This window comes from Serinus canaria, chromosome 13 (assembly GCF_022539315.1).
Source record: "Serinus canaria isolate serCan28SL12 chromosome 13, serCan2020, whole genome shotgun sequence".
Lineage (NCBI taxonomy): Eukaryota > Metazoa > Chordata > Aves > Passeriformes > Fringillidae > Serinus > Serinus canaria.
This window is the reverse complement of record NC_066327.1, coordinates 12310726-12326491: the sequence shown is the minus strand read 5'-3', so window position 1 is coordinate 12326491 and position 15766 is coordinate 12310726. Positions and strand designations below refer to the sequence as shown.

Below are 15766 nucleotides of genomic sequence, written 5' to 3'. Positions count from 1 at the left end.
ATCAGGTTCAGTCACAGCGTTGTCTTGGAAATAGCAATGCTGAAGGGCCCATTCCCCAAATTTTAGAGGTAGGAGCTTCCACTCCGAGGAGTGCTGGGAAAGGCAAGTGCACACCAGAGTAAAGCTGGATGGGGAGCAGCTCTGTGGGCTGTGGGTAGATCTCAGTCTGGACAGGACCCAGCTGTGAGCCTGCAGACTGAGGGAGGTGTTCATCCTAGCCAGATCAGCATTCCTGGGCTCATATCTGGAATACTGCACCCAAATCTGGCTCCCCAGAACTGGGAATGAAAAACTGGAGCAAGTTTAGGGACCTCAACAAGGTGTTTGGGTATGGGGCTCCTGCCCTTGAAGGGGTGCTGAGAGAACTGCTGTTTTCACCTGGGAAAGCAAAGCCTTGCAGGGACCTCAGAGCAGCCTCTGCAGCACCTGGGAGGTGACCCCGTGGTCTGACTCTACAGCAGACCCTGATCTAAGCAGGAGGTTGGAGTGAGAACCTCTAGAGGTCCCTCCCAGGCTTCATTAGCCTGTGATCCTGTGATCCTATTTCTGTCCAGGTCACTTGTTTTCCTTCCTTCCTTCCTTCCTTCCTTCCTTCCTTCCTTCCTTCCGTCCTGCCTTCCGTCCTTCAGCTTCCTTCCTTCCTGCCTTCCTTCCTTCCTTCCTTCCTTCCTTCCGTCCTCCTTCCGTCCTTCCTTCCTTCCTGCACTTCCTTCCTGTCCTTCCTTCCTTCCTTCCTTCCTTCCTTCCTCCTTCCTTCCTTCCTTCCTTCCTTCCTTCCTTCCTTCCTTCCTTCCTTCCTTCCTTCCTTCCTTCCTTCCTTCCCTTGATGTATTCTATTAATATTCATATCTAAAATCCATTTTGTCCTTTTTCACTCCTAATCCCCAGTGTTTCTTTGTTTATCTTCCTGCCAGGTTATTGTTTCAAGGCTGTTAGCTCTCCTCCTCCATTTTATTTGTCCCACTAGCCATCATTAAGCTTTTCTTGTTTCAAGCAGCATTAATCTTTAGCCATTGATCTCCAAATAGAATTGAAAAATAGAACATCAGACTATCTAGCTCTGCTTTCCTTAGTCTAATCTGTTCCTGATACCATTTAAGTTTACGTTATTACTTATTTAAACATAACTTCCTGTATTGAGAGGACAACAGCTTGGCTCAGATTTGAGTCATTTCTGTCTGGTGCAGAAGTTCCTTTCATTAGAGGCACAGCAGAACGTTCAGATGTTGGTCAATACAAGATGTGTTTAGCATTTAGGACAATCACAGCAGATCAATAGAGTTCTGGGTCAGCTCAGGTCTGATTGCTGATCAGAGTTTGCAGATTTGCAGATAATGAAGGTGTCTTGGCTAGATGAAATATCTGACAGTCTGATGTTGAGCTGGTGTCCCAGTAAAGGGAGGAGGCCAAAGCCAAATTTGTACATGTGCAGTTAAACCAGTGTTGTGGGAGAACTGAGATGCACTGCAGCAGCTGTGGCCTTAGAGACCCTAAGAAATCATAGATCATGGAAAGGTTTGGGTTCATCATCTCCTTCCAGCCCCAGGGACACCTTCCACTACCCCAGGTTCCTCCAAACCCCATCCAGCCTGGCCTTGGACACTCCCAGGGTGGGGGAGCTACAGATTCTCAACCTGTGCCAGGGCCTTACCACCCTCACAGCAAGGAATTTCTTCCTACTATCTAATCTAACCCTTCTCTCTTTCAGTTTGAAGCCATTTCCCCTTGTCCTCTCATTTGTCCTGTCACAAATGCCCAAACTGCACTGTTTTGCATCTGAAGTGAAGAGGGCACAGCCTTCATCCCCTTGTCTGCTTGCAGGGATTTTGTGGGAAGCTCCTCAGACTCACACTCACCTCCAGTTTCAGTGAGGGGAATAAGGCTCCAAACTCCAAGTGGCAGATTGAGCTAAATCCTGGTGGAGAAATATTCTCCTAATAAAGTCACTGAATCCCAAATCACAGGTCAGAGGGGAACTGAGGCCATCAAACCCCCAGCCCTGTACAGGAGAGCTGCTCTCCCTGCATGGGGACTGCTCCTGGTTCTGTTCTTCAGCTCTGGAAGTCACAGATGGAATATTTTACCTTATTTTGCAGTTTTGCCTGGGGTCATCTCACTACTGAGTGGGTGGTTAAAGCACAAAAATGTTTTTGTGGTGTCCAGCACAATTTGAAGAAAGCTTTTTAATAATATGATCCAGTTTGCTTTCCATGTATAAGGTCCATTAGGTTATTTGAAAACTATGGTAAATTATGCCTCTGGCTCACATTTTTGCATCACTGTTGTGTCTAGAGTTTTCTTTTTCTCTCTAACCTTGTATCAGGAGACATTCAAAAGAACATTACCATCCCTCGCTTAACCAAGATATGACTCCTGGGGATAGTCTAATGTGGAAAAGAGCAGGAAGAAATCATCATCTGTCAGCATATTAATGTTCTAAATTAATGCACATCCTTCTTTATAAAAATGGTTTCTTCAATTCCAAGTCAAATAATATTGATTCTCAATGTGACACAAAGACAAGTGATCACTGTAATACAACTTAAAAAGCAACCTGAAGAGTAGCTGAGGCAGGAGGAAATGAAAACTTGACAAGTGTTTTTGCCTAAGTGTCAGTAGAATCATTCTTTTAGGGAGGACGAGAAGTTTAAACATGCACAGGTAGTTTAAACAAGCCTTTTCTGAAATTCCAAGAGGAAAAAATGCTCTCTAATTTCCACTTTCTTAAATTGTGATATTATTAATATTAGTCTTAGTATGTAAGTAGCTCTGAACAAAATGTTTAATGTTTTGTAGAATATAAATTAACACATCACTGCATTTCTGTAGGAAAGTATATTTAGTATTCCAATAGGAACAAAAGCTTTCCAATTATCTTTGTATTTCTCATAGCCAAGTTACTTCCACCAACCCTTAAAGAAGGAAACATTCAGAAAAGAAATTCTCTTAATATTTCTCTTAGATGTATATATGATACCATGTGCCCCATTTTCATTGATGGATCCAGTTGTCCTGTCACAAATTCCTGACTGTCTACCACCTGCAGTGACAAGATTGTCCCTGTGGTTCCTTCTGTCCCCTCCGTGTGTCTGTCTAGCACATATCCAGGCACAATGCAGGCTCTAGGATATGGATGGCCTTTTTTCCATTGGAGGAAAATCCTTGCCTGAACCCCAAGGGTGGGACAGAATCCAAATAGATGTGAGTTAAAATATCTCTGCTGTGTCAGGGAAGTGAAGTCTGCTTTGGGTCAGACAACCAAGTGAGTTGAGCTCTCCTGAGAAACATCTCGCAGGAGGAGAGGAAGAGATGCAGGGGAGTGTGGAAACTGGAATGGGTGCAGAGAGCCACAGGGAGGGGCTGAATCATCTGATCCTTCCCACGTAAATCTGAGTGCTCTAGCACCAGACCCCTCCTGACTCAAACAACCTGACTCATCCTGTACCCTGCTTGTGACTTCTGACATTTTCTCTCATGACAATCCTTTCCTCTTCCTCCACATAAACCAAGACATGATGGACACATTCAGTATCACAAGATTTTCTCTATCAGGGTTCATTTTCAGCTCATTTTGCTGTTTTCCTGAATGTCAAGACTGAACCACATCCTCAGCTGTCACCCACTGCCTCTGCAAAGCATGAGCACACACACAGACCTAAACACACAAAAGGCTTTCTAAAAACAAAATACATCATTCGCAGTAATTTCTGGAGTCAACACTAACAAAGCAACCCATTGTTGAAAATGTGTCAATAGGGACCTCCCCACTGGGTGAGAGAGGAGTAGGGAGTGATTTTAGCACTGGTCTGTCCTCACCCTGGACCTGCTGGCTGCCTCTCTGGCCCAGTTTTCAGCTGTCTTAAACATCTTCTCAAAAATGAAATCTCCCTCTAAAGCCTGATGGGAAGGGCATGGGAAAATTCATCTCTGTTTAATAACCCTGCTGTCAAAGTTATTACCCACTTCCCCTCTGCAGACAATGACAAAAATTAAGCTCCTCCATGTCATGTGTCTCACCTTGTGCTGTGGCTTAGGAGAAAGCCCTGCTGGAGGTTCCTCTTTCCATTATTGACTAAAGTAGGAGCCTGAAAAATCTGTGAAGATTCATTTGCTGGTTTTTAATGACTAAAGTTAGCCAAGATGTGTTCTGCTCCTGAAGTGGCCTGTGTCTGCACTGCCTGTGTAGGATGCCAGCTGCTCCAGGCAAAGAGGTGCCCTTATTGGTATTTTATACTGTAGTCATGAAATCCACTTCTTATGTGCGCTGATTGATATCCTGGGGACCTCAGATGTCATGCACAGCCATGGAAAAGCTCTCTGTGAAGAGCCAAGGTAATTGCAAAATGACTTCCAATGAGGCATGGAAAGGCTGCTGCAGATCCAGCTTTTGTTTTGGTGCAGGTCCACCCTCCAGCCTTGAGGAAGAGAAAATGTACACAATGTACCAATGTGGTTGGTGGCATGTTGAATTTTATACTGGAGGTGCTTAGGAAAACAAGGATTCACATTCCAGCTACTGTAGGGAACATCTCAAACAGGCCTTTCAGAGAAAAAAAGTCAACTCCATGAGCTATAATGAGAGCTCAGGAATTTATAAGGGGAATGGGGCTATATTTTTCTAGGAAATTGTGTTCATGTCTTCAGTGTAGTATAACTTAACATTTCTGCTTTCCAGCTCTGCACCCCTTTATTTGCATCCTTTTCTTTGCATTCCTCTGAGACAGAAACCAAGTTCTGCCAAGTCCTCCAAGGATCCAAACAGGGAGTTTGAATCTGAAATTCAGCCCTCCTTAAGTGTGCACTTTGCTGTTCACAGTGGAATCCAGGGAAGTGCTGCAGCACATTCCACTGGGAAAGGGAAACATTCCACAATGCAAATGTGGCACAAGAGACATCACCAGCATGAAGACATGGCCAGTGTCTCACTGTGACTCCTGCACAATGCCAAAAATCTTGTCTGGGTTAATGTTGCCAATATTACACTATATTATTGGAAATATTGCATTTTGTTCATTACATTGCTATTGTATAAATCTGCACAATTCCAAGGCCAGCATGCAGCTCTTCCTTCCAGTGTATAAAAGCAAGCACCAATGAGGTTTGCTTTATAAAGGAAAATACCAAATGCTTTAATATTACTTTTATAAGGAAAAATCTGTTTTTATTTTCTGTCTCGGTTGTAAAAATAAAATATTTCCATTCATATAGAGCCAGAGCAAGTCTTTGGTTGGATACATTCTTCTGTCCTTATTGAGACAGATATGATATAGAACACAAATAAAGCTTTGAGAAATAAACTGAAATATATTTTCCACTCTCTTTGTCCTCTCCATCTGCAACACAGTCGTGGTCATAGCAACATTGGTCCATTGGTTATCTGGTTTTCTTCTGCTTCTATTCTTGCAGGCTTTCAGCATCCGAGCTCAGCAGGATCAGAAAGGATTGAAAACAAGTGGAAGCAGGCACAGGTGGGTCTGGCACATCCACACTTTGAGGTGACCTGATGAGTTTGCACAGCCCATTGCTTTCCTCTCATAGAGATCACAGTGGGTGCTACTGCCCTTTTGGCTTTTGAGTAAATGACTCAAACCTCTCTGGTTTCCTTTTCTGTAAGGCTGGGTTCCAGCTGAACAGACTCAGTCTTCCACTTCAGTTTCATTACAGAGGTTAATGTGCAAGAAGAAAAATGAAGCCAATTTGGTAGCTACTTCAGAAGGATTTACTCACCTCAGGTATGCTGCAGTGTGGAGTGGAATGATAAAATTTACCAGGGAAAGAATAGGGAGAAATTGAAGGAAATTAAGTATTAAGAAATTATAGAAAAGGGAAAAAGAGACAACAAAAGGCATAAATAAAACAAAAAAAAACAAAAAAAAAAAAAAAAAACAAACAAAAAAAAAAAAAACCAAAGTGAAGCAGAGGTACAGAAAATGTTTAGTCCTGCACAAATTTTCAAATACTTGTCTTCTGCTGTGCTGTGAAAGAGTTAATCCTGGTGTCAGCCAAGAACCCAACTAATGATTCCTCTGCTCCTACCTCTTACATCAGCAGCAGATCAAGATCAAATTTAACATTGTTAAAATGCACGGAATAGCCATAAAATGAATCCTTAATGAAAGGAGCAATGGGTCAAAAGGGCACATTTGTTATTCAATAATCCAGTAAAACTTTTCGATCTGCTGAACAAAATCCCTCTGTGCCATGCTGGAAATAAATGAGTTGGGTCCTTCTGATGAAGTTTATGTGTCAGATAATTTCAGCAGGTCTGAAAGTCACCACAAGAGACTCGCTTCTGCCTTTTAGTATGGTTGTTGTGGTACCTTCCATGTCTTTCACATTTTAAATGATTGCTCAGTGATTCCCAGGCTCCACACTTTGAATGTGCCTCAAAGGCACCAGCCCTTGGTCCCTCATGCACTGCTGCTGTTTTGGAGGCAGTCTGTGCTTATTGGAACAATCATTTTTTTCCTCGAGAGGTCAAGCTAAAGGGTCAAACAGAGAACAGAGATCCACATACAAATAGCAGATTCAAGGAGCTCCTTGCCAAAGGATGGCAGGGATGTAAAAGGTTTACATGGCTTCAAGGAGGGGACTGGGCAGGTACTCAGAAGTGAGAGCTAATGAGAGGCTCTGGGCAGGCAAATCACACACCAAGCTGACAAAAATCCCATAAATTCGCCCTCAGACCTTGCACCTCTTCAATTCCAAACAGCTGAATATTTTCTGAATTTTAGAAAATTGTATCTACAGACTTGGGACACATTTTGTTTTAGAGAAATTCAGGAAGGAATCAAGCATTATACAGAGTTAAATGATCTATTTTGGCACAGCCGTGGTGCTTGCAGGAGACACTTATTTTTTTGAGTCAGAAAGTGTGTTTGCAGAATGCTTGTCATTCATGAAGAAATAAGATTTTATAGAAGTTTATGCCCCATAGGCAATAAATATGGAATCATATGCTGTACAGAAATATTCCCAAAACAAGGCTCTATAAGAATATAGGATCAAATTCCAGCATATTTGGGAAGTGAGAAAATATTTTTATGTCAATAAGAATTGCAATTAAAATCTTTAGTCAGACCTCAGGAGAAAAACACTTGCAGTGTTTAAAAAAAGGCTGAAACATTATAATTCCACAGAAATGGCTACAAAAACCATTTGGCTTTCTACTGATCAAACTCTGTCTCCAAGTACTTGCTGCCACAGACAACAGAAAATAAAATTAGCACAGATTTGAACAACAAAATCATGCCAGAATCTTTTGTTTTGTTGCATTTTGCTTGTGGCTCATAACTAGGATGTAGCACCATTATAATTTTGCAAAAGCTTTTTGGGCTGAGTTTTGGGGGTGTTTCTGGTCTGCTTTCCCACCCTCTGACACAAACAAATAACCTGCATCTGGTTTTGTATCCCGCATTTCAGACTCGCAGCTCCCTAATTCCCACTTTTGTGACTCTGTGCATGCATCAGCCCCGGGAGCTGATGCAAGTGGCTGGAACCTCTTTCTGTACACTATAATCTAATGCACTTAGCGAGCCAATGAATATGTGGCAAAGGAGGGGCTTTCTGGCTGAGGGGCTCTGGCAGGGGAACAGCTGTTGAGCAGCAAAACCTTACCCAGAGCCAGGCAAACACACTCATTCCCATCCTCGGTGGCTCTGTGCTGCCAGGGGTGGCAATGCAGCTGCCCCCCTCCTCCTCTCCCTGCAAAAAGTGAGCAAACTTGCACAGAGAAGCAGAAAGGACAGCAAACCTCAGCTGTGAGACATTTCAGCAGATCCAGCAATGGCCTGGGTCAGTAATTTCTCCTGGTTAAACCACCTTGCTCTACATGAAGAACGCCTCAGGGGGTACTTAAACAGCACTGAGGATTATTTAACCTTCCTGTGCGGGCCCAGACGGAGCCACCTGTTCCTGCCCATGGCTTTGGTGTACTCTGTGATCTTCATTGTGGGGGTGGTGGGCAACTTCTTGGTGTGCCTCGTCATCCTCAAGCACCGCAACATGAAGACCCCGACCAACTATTACCTGTTCAGCCTGGCGGTCTCGGACCTGCTGGTGCTGCTCTTCGGGATGCCCCTGGAAGTGTACGAGATGTGGAGCAACTACCCCTTCCTGCTGGGGCCCGTGGGCTGCTACCTGAAGACGGCTCTCTTCGAGACGGTGTGCTTCGCCTCCATCCTGAGCGTGACGGCGCTGAGCGTGGAGCGCTACGTGGCCGTGCTGCACCCGCTGCGGGCCAAGCTGGCCAGCACTCGCCGCCGTGCCCGCAGCACCATCCTGGCCCTCTGGCTGCTCTCCGTGCTCTTCGCCCTGCCCAACACGGGCACCCACGGCATCGTCCTGCAGCACTTCCCCAACGGCACCCTGGTGCCCGGCTCTGCCACCTGCACCGTGGTGGTGCCCCTGTGGATCTACAATTGTATTGTCCAGGTCACTTCTTTGCTCTTCTACGTGCTGCCCATGGGGGTGATAAGTGTGCTGTACTATCTGATGGGGCTAAGAGTAAGTCCTGCTCCGACTGTGCTCAGTGTTGTCGTGGCTCATTCTTGTGTGTTTGTGGCTATATGTGGATTTTGAGTGAGTTTTGCGCCCTTTTTGTCGCCCGTGTTTTCCCCTCAAAACAGCAAAAGTGTTTCTCAAACCTCTGAAAATAGTAGATCCAACTCCTTCTCTGGTGCAAGCCTGTTCTGAAATTAAGATAGGTATTAGCTGTTAAGAGAGCTAATTTACCCCAATCTTCTAATGAAAACTTACCATCACTGCTGCTCACATCTGAATGTTAATGAAACACCCAAGTCTATAGATTGATTCCAGCCTCTCAGAGACTGACACCTTTGCAGTAGGGACCAGAAAGAAATGGACCAAAAGGAAAATGTGAAAAGAATAAAAAGAAGATGGCTAGTGATTGAATCTTGAGTACTATTTATTTTCCCTTTCCTTGTGACTATAGAATTTCCATTGCATTACTTTGTTCTTTTCTTTCCCTGGAGCTGGTGGTAATATTCACATGTTAAAACTCACAAAGCTCATAAACTGAAATGTTACCTTATTGCTGCAGCTAGAAAATTCAGCAATCACTTCTTCACATAACTACAGCCTTGTTTCACCAGGCTACCTTAGAGCTTATATTCATTCTGTCTTCAGAAATTGAAACTACTTTTGACAAGTATCCATCATGTAAATGTGTGGATAAAACAATCTGGATCACAGTGTTATAAAACTACCTAGCACAACACTGAGATGCACTGCTAATCACAGTGACTTGATGACCACTTTCTTCTCATAAGTTACAGACATTTAGGCATAAAAATCCCATTTTATCACACTGAATGTAACTTGAAGTTTACAAAGATCTGATCCCATAGCAAGAAAGGGAAACAGATGAACTTACTAAATAATATGCAAGAAACTCAACCAAATCTCTGCTGGTGTATATATCATTTTGTTGTGGTGGCTGATGTTTAGTGTTACCTGAAATTATAAAGAAGCAATTTTTACTTACCCAGGGAAAAAAATGGATTATCTTCCAGAAATCCACAGCACAAAGCAGATCCTCGAGACAGTGAATGGGTTAAACTATCCCAAATCTCTGGAGGCTCTTGAAGGGTCTCTTACATAGCTTCAAATAATATATTGCAAATTTAGACCTGAAGGGAATGAAAGGTGATGAAAATAGAGTTGTTACAAAAAGAAAAAGAGAAATCCCTGAATTTATAGAAGGAAGACTTGAAGGTTGCAATAACTTCTATTTGCAGCAGCAGATATTCCTATACCCCATCCCAGAAGAGAAGCTCAGTACCATTCCCCAGGACTTCTGCAAATTCACACATTTGTTCAAGCTGTCTTTCCTAAAGACAGTCATGTTCACTGTTTGTGCCTCTGTTTTTCTGTATATCCAGCTCAGACTTCCAAATTTTAACAGGATCCATCCTGGCTAGATCTGCATTATCTCCAAGCTGCACTGGGCAAGATTATTTCATTTCTTCAACAGAAGTGATAGAAGAATGATGAATATATATCATTTTCCAAGAGGAGACACTTTTTACCTACTCACAGAGGAGGAAGTCAGTGAGGCTTTAGCAGCACCCTGCAGTCTCCTGAGTGCCATGTATCACTCACAGAATGTAGTGGAAAAGCTCAGGGCTGATCCAAAGGTTGTACAACAGCTCAAATTCAGCAAACAGAGACGTGACCTTTTCATATTCAGGCTTTGTAGAAAGGGCATTTCTTCACCATTTTCTCCCTCAAGCTCTGCCAGTGCTGGACAGTCTCAGGATGCAATGCAGATGGGGACAGGGGACCTGCCAAGCAGCGGCGAGAAGGAGCAGACATGGGTCATAGGGTACCTGAGTTAATTTATAATTTAATCCCTTGGAAAATGTAAAAATACATTTGTCTTTTTCACTGGGAAATGGTTGATTACCACATTATCTTCTTGGGTATAATTTTAAGGCTGGGTGGTTTGATATTGCAGTGTTCTGGTCAATTGATCAGCCGAGCACCAGAGTAAAGAGGACAGTGATCATTGCACTGTAAACTCGTTAGGCTTGACTGGGGAAGCTTCCTGCTGCCTCCTTCATGGGGTTCCTATCACAGATACCTTATGGACTAATCCCTAAATCATCTCTTCAAGCCCAGTTCAGCTGTTGAGCTACTGGTTGCAAGCCACAGCCAAAGAGCTGAGGAGGGAGAGGAGAGGGAGGAGATGAGAACATTGGGCAGTGGCTGCTCATGGAAGTTCATCCCTGGGGCACTGAGAGAGATGGGATGGGATTGCTTGGGGAGAAGTCTGCATTGCAACAGGATTCAGTGCAAGGTCCCTGCCCATTTCTTTCAAACTGATTCCTAAAAAGACACAAGTGCAGGCGCTGATCACTGCTTGTCTAAAAGTCATACTCTCTTGAACAAGGGTTTCTGGCAGCATAGGCTGGATGATTCTTCTCCCAAGACTCCAGTCTTGTCTCTTAGTCTCTCATCCCCTCAAAAAAAATTAATAATAATAATAATTTGGATATAGTGGAAACTTTATTTTAGTTGTCTTTGAAGCAAGACAACTTATTCTTGCCAATGCACATCTGGTCCAGCTTTTATCATCAAAATCTATTTCTCCCCCCAAATGCCCAGCTGTTACACACCCAGAATCATCTGTGGATGGTGACTGCCTTTGGCTAATTTCTGCAGAGCCCAGCACAGCTCAGCTAAAAGCACACCAAGGCTGCAGCTCAGCAGCAACTGCTTCAGCCAAACATCCAAATATCTTTAGCAGAAGCCTTGTGGGGTTTAAATATCAATATTTCCATCAGCTGGAGAGAAACTTTGATCACCACTAGTGTCAGACAGGCCAAGGAATTTACAGAAAACAGTTCTTCTTTTGCAGATTACAGAAAACAGTCATTTTGCAGAGTGGCCTCACTGTCTTTGTCTGGGGAGAGGTGAGACCCTAATTTCACTCAGTCTTTTGATTTCTGGGGTGAAATGCTGTAGCTAATAAAGATCTGGGAGGAGGGAAATCCAATTTTCAGCTTCTTGCTCCAGTCACTTTTAATCCTCTTGCAGTGAAAGAGTAGCATTCATTTCAAACCTACACAGCCTATACATCACAGGATGTAAAAGTACCTTGGCTGGGGTTCTGCCCCTCTCAAACCATTGGCATCAAGTTACAACCTTTGCCATGGACTCATTTATTTATTTTTTTCCCTTCCTGTTTGTAATGTTTCTTTGTTTCATTAAACTGCAGTTGCTGAGTTGTTCTTACCTGTACCACCTTCATCACTTGAGGCTGAAGAGGAGCCTTACAGCATCCTCAAAATGACAGGAGGAAGGGGGAAAATAAAGATACATGTGTCTAGTTTATTACGGCATCAGCACACTGTACTCTCTGAGCCTTTGGAATATGCCTGGAATAGATTACTGTTGAGACTGAAAACCACTGAAGGGAATCCAGGGGTTTTAATAAATCTGATCATTCATCAGTAGATGTGTTACAAATCAGCTGAGTCTTTTCCTTAAGCAACTGTGGCTATGACTCAAAGTTACAAGGGGAATAATGTAAAATATGAGAGGCTGAATTGCACTATACATGACTATAATTCCATGTATATGTTTTTCCTCTTATAAATAGAATAAAGAGAACATTGAGAGAAGGGTTCATTTCATCATCCTTACAGAAAAGTATTATTAATCAGAAAGCAAAGCCACAGTACAAAAGGCAAAAGCAAACAGCACAACTGGCATGTCTTCACAAGGCTTTCACAAATCCAGAGTGATTACTGTCTTTTCCCTCATTCCTGATATTGTCTCATGTATAATTAAGTTTTGGTTCCAGCTTCTCTACTTGAAAACAGACAAAGCTGTTGGCTAATCAGGAGTTCCCACTGCAGGAAGCTGGGACCAAATATGGACTTGCCAGATATGATTTCTTTGGTATTCAAACCAATTGTCCTGTTTATGTAAACCTGACCTTTTCATCACAGCACCAGTCTTCTCATCATAAACACACTGGGGATGGATTCCAGGGATGATCAGATTATTGCTCTCTATACATTATTTATATTTTTATATTTATAATAATTATATATTTGTATAATTATAATATAATTATAATTATATTAGAATATATTTATATTATCATTTCATTATTATTTTTATAATATTTATTATGTTATTTATATTACATTTATACATATATTGCCCTTTTTTTTTGAAGTCCAGGAAAAACTGCTGGAGAATAAACCTCTCCTTGTGCCTGAGCAGTGTGTGGCTAAATCTGTGTGTGTCATGCACCCTGCCCATCTGCAAGGCAGAATTTCTGGGGTTTGTTCATTAGATGGGTTGAATATCAACTACTCCCAACACTCAGGGCATTGAACTCCCTTGAATTCCACAGGATTTTTTCCAGTGATTACAGCTGTGTTGTACTCAGGCCTCTCTGGGTATTTTTTTGGATCATTGGTTTGTGCTTAATTGTGGGGAACACAATTGTGGGGAAAATAAACAAACAAAAAATATTTTGCTAGAAGAGAAAATAATGCCTAGCAAAATACTGTTGAAGTGGAACAAAAACTGAGAACCAAATACTGACTCATTGAGAAAAGGTAAGTGGGGATTTGAAATGCAAATTTGCTGTAATCTGCAGATTGTTTTGAACCTAAAGCTTCCATGTTTTTCTAGACAAAAACTGAAACTTAAATGCAGGTTTTTTGTTTTGTTTTTTTTTTTGCAATGAGTCCCGAGTGGCCCCAAATTTCGCTTTCTCAAACTACAACTACCAAAATATCAGTCTATGCCTGGTGTGGATGTGGTCTCTTGTCTAAGCTGTCCTTTGGTTTCCCTCCTTTTGCCAGTTGAGAGGAGATGAATCTTTGGAAGTGGAGGAAATGGCTGTGAATGTTCAGAGGCCATCCAGGAGATCAGTCACCAAGATGCTGTGTAAGTAGTGAGTCCTTCTGGGCTTTATTTACCACGAGCAGGAGTGTGACCAGACCCTGCAGGCTATTGAGCAACTCCATTGGATACAAGGGTTATGAGTAGCTGACAAATTTAACAAAAATACTTTTTCTGTTGTATCTGAACTTGCAGGAGTGAAGCATCAGGGGTAACTACCGAAATAGTAGAAAAAAATTTGCTCAGAAAGCAAATTTTCCTCCCTAGCACAAGAGGAGGGGAGGAAACCTTCATGGCAGATGCTTGAATGGCAATTCTCCAGCATCCTTCACTCTAAACCAGCTCTTGCAGCCCTCCAGGGAGGATCCCCTTTTTTCAGAGTGCAAACAATCCATCTTGTACATTTTTACAGAATGCACATCTGGTTTGCATTACACCAAACTGTACCTTGGAGCCAGCCTGGTTTTCTGAGCCTGGAATGGGTTTGGCCTCCATATATACCCAACATTGCCTGGCTGTGTCCTGCTCTGTTTGAATGTCACCCTGTGTGCATGCATTGGATTATCCAACACAGAAATTAATGGAAAGATTGTTCTTTTAGTTGGTAATGGTAAGACAGAAAGGATGGCAAAGTTTTGAAACCGTGAATATAATTTATACACAAAGTCTCCCATCCAGCCTTATGAGCTCTCTGCCCTGTGCAGGCTGGGGAACCTCCCACATCCTCCCATTTCTGACCTGTTTTCCTTCTCCCCTTTCTCCACACCAGTTGTCCTTGTGATAGTTTTTGCCATCTGCTGGGCTCCATTCCACATAGACCGACTTTTCTTCAGCTTTGTTGTGGAATGGACTGAGCCCTTGGCCAATACCTTCAACTTAATCCACGTGGTGTCAGGTAAAGCTTTCTTCTTTCACTTGCACAGGGACTGGGGAAAAAAATAAGTATTTTTGAGTGGTTTTACTTGGAATGTGTAGTCATTTACTTTGTAGGGAACATGAGACTTGTGTGGAAAACCTTCCTGAAGTTTGGTGGGCAGTGATGAGAACTGTGCCTGAATAATAACTGCAGGCAGGTTTCTGCAGCTTTCAAGATCTGTACGTGTTGTCAAAATCACAAAAAATAAAAGGAAAAAAAAGAAAGGATATCATGCATCATTACTAGCTGCTTTGAATTCTTGGGCATGTTCAGAAGTAAAGACTGCTGTCATTCAGCTGCTTTTAAGAAGTACACAGGAGCAGGCAGCAACCTCCACAGGCTCTCTGGGACAAATAGGAAATCTTACCAAATGCAAGAGCCTTACATACTGCTCAGCACTGGGTGATGAAACCAAATGTTTATGGCCCTGCCAACCATAAAATGAAGGGCTTTTCAAAGAGGAATTTTATTTTCAGTCTGCCACGGGAAAACTCTGAATGTGGCCATTAGGCAGCTCAGACAAATCCAATCTTTTGCCATTGTCCTGGTGAGTTGTAGGAAATTAGCTCTCCTGGCTGGAAGTTATCCTCTGACAGCTTTGATGGGGCACCAGCTGTGCAAATCCTGCTGTGGGATGAGGGCAGTGCTGGAGGCAGGTCAGGGCAGCTCAAGGGAGAGCTGGTTCCTGAACAGCTGGAGAGACTGAGCTCCAATTCACAATGTCCCCCACTTTCCTTTCACTGCAGTGAAAGCTGAGCTAACCTTGGTGAGACATCCCCCTGCCTGTGCCAGGAAGGCAGCAGAGCTCCACTGCTGCTGGCTCCACCTTTGCATCCAAGCTCAGTGGAGCTGTACAGGCAATAAGGAGATTTTCCTCTTCTGAGATAGTTTCACTCACAAACAAATGTCTCTCTCTTCTCCCCACCCTTGTTCTCCCAGGTGTTTTCTTCTACCTGAGCTCTGCCACAAACCCCATCATTTACAACCTGCTGTCCCAGCGCTTCAGGATGGCTTTCCTCAGTGTGATTTCTCCTTGCTGCAAGCACTGTGCCCCTAAACACCCCACCTGCAAGATTTCATCCCAGAAGAGCATGTTTGTGATTGGGGACCACAATCTCATGGACTCTGCTGAAAACACGAGCCTCCCTGGCACTCACAGGACATCTGTCAGCAGCTCTCAGCTCTCCACTGGCCTGTGACTTTCTGTGCTGTGATCCAGGTGAGAGAAAAGCTAAAGAAAATTAAGAAACTAAAGCACAAGTAAACTTGCTAAAGAGTGATTTCAGCAAGAATTGCTCAGGAGGTGTCCCACTGAATGAACAAAGGAGGAGGCTGTATTTAGGATGGCTTAGGAAAGCTCTGTACTGACCCCAAGCTAATGGGAGGGCTGGAAATGGGAGTTTGTCCACTGCAAGCTGTGCCAGCAAAGCTGAGCTGCTTTGAAAGGTGAGAGACACTCCCAAC

General features: G+C 43.1%; 1 protein-coding gene across 1 annotated transcript; it reads left to right on the top strand.

Annotated features, from left to right (window-relative positions):
- The first annotated feature begins 7785 nt into the window (after window positions 1-7785).
- On the top strand, window positions 7786-15501 carry NMUR2 (neuromedin U receptor 2). Its single transcript, XM_050979760.1, has 4 exons — window positions 7786-8505; window positions 13347-13431; window positions 14156-14281; window positions 15242-15501. Exons 1-4 carry the CDS (start codon window positions 7786-7788, stop codon window positions 15499-15501), a joined length of 1191 nt encoding a protein of 396 aa, XP_050835717.1.
- Window positions 15502-15766: the final 265 nt, after the last annotated feature.

Bases quoted from the DNA above. Each gene is read 5' to 3' on its own strand.
- NMUR2 (XM_050979760.1), top strand. From the start codon at position 7,786: ATGGCCTGGGTCAGTAATTTCTCCTGGTTAAACCACCTTGCTCTACAT. The intron at 8,506-13,346 runs GTAAGTCCTGCT...TCCTTTTGCCAG, and splicing joins ACTATCTGATGGGGCTAAGA to TTGAGAGGAGATGAATCTTT. The intron at 13,432-14,155 runs GTAAGTAGTGAG...TCTCCACACCAG, and splicing joins ATCAGTCACCAAGATGCTGT to TTGTCCTTGTGATAGTTTTT.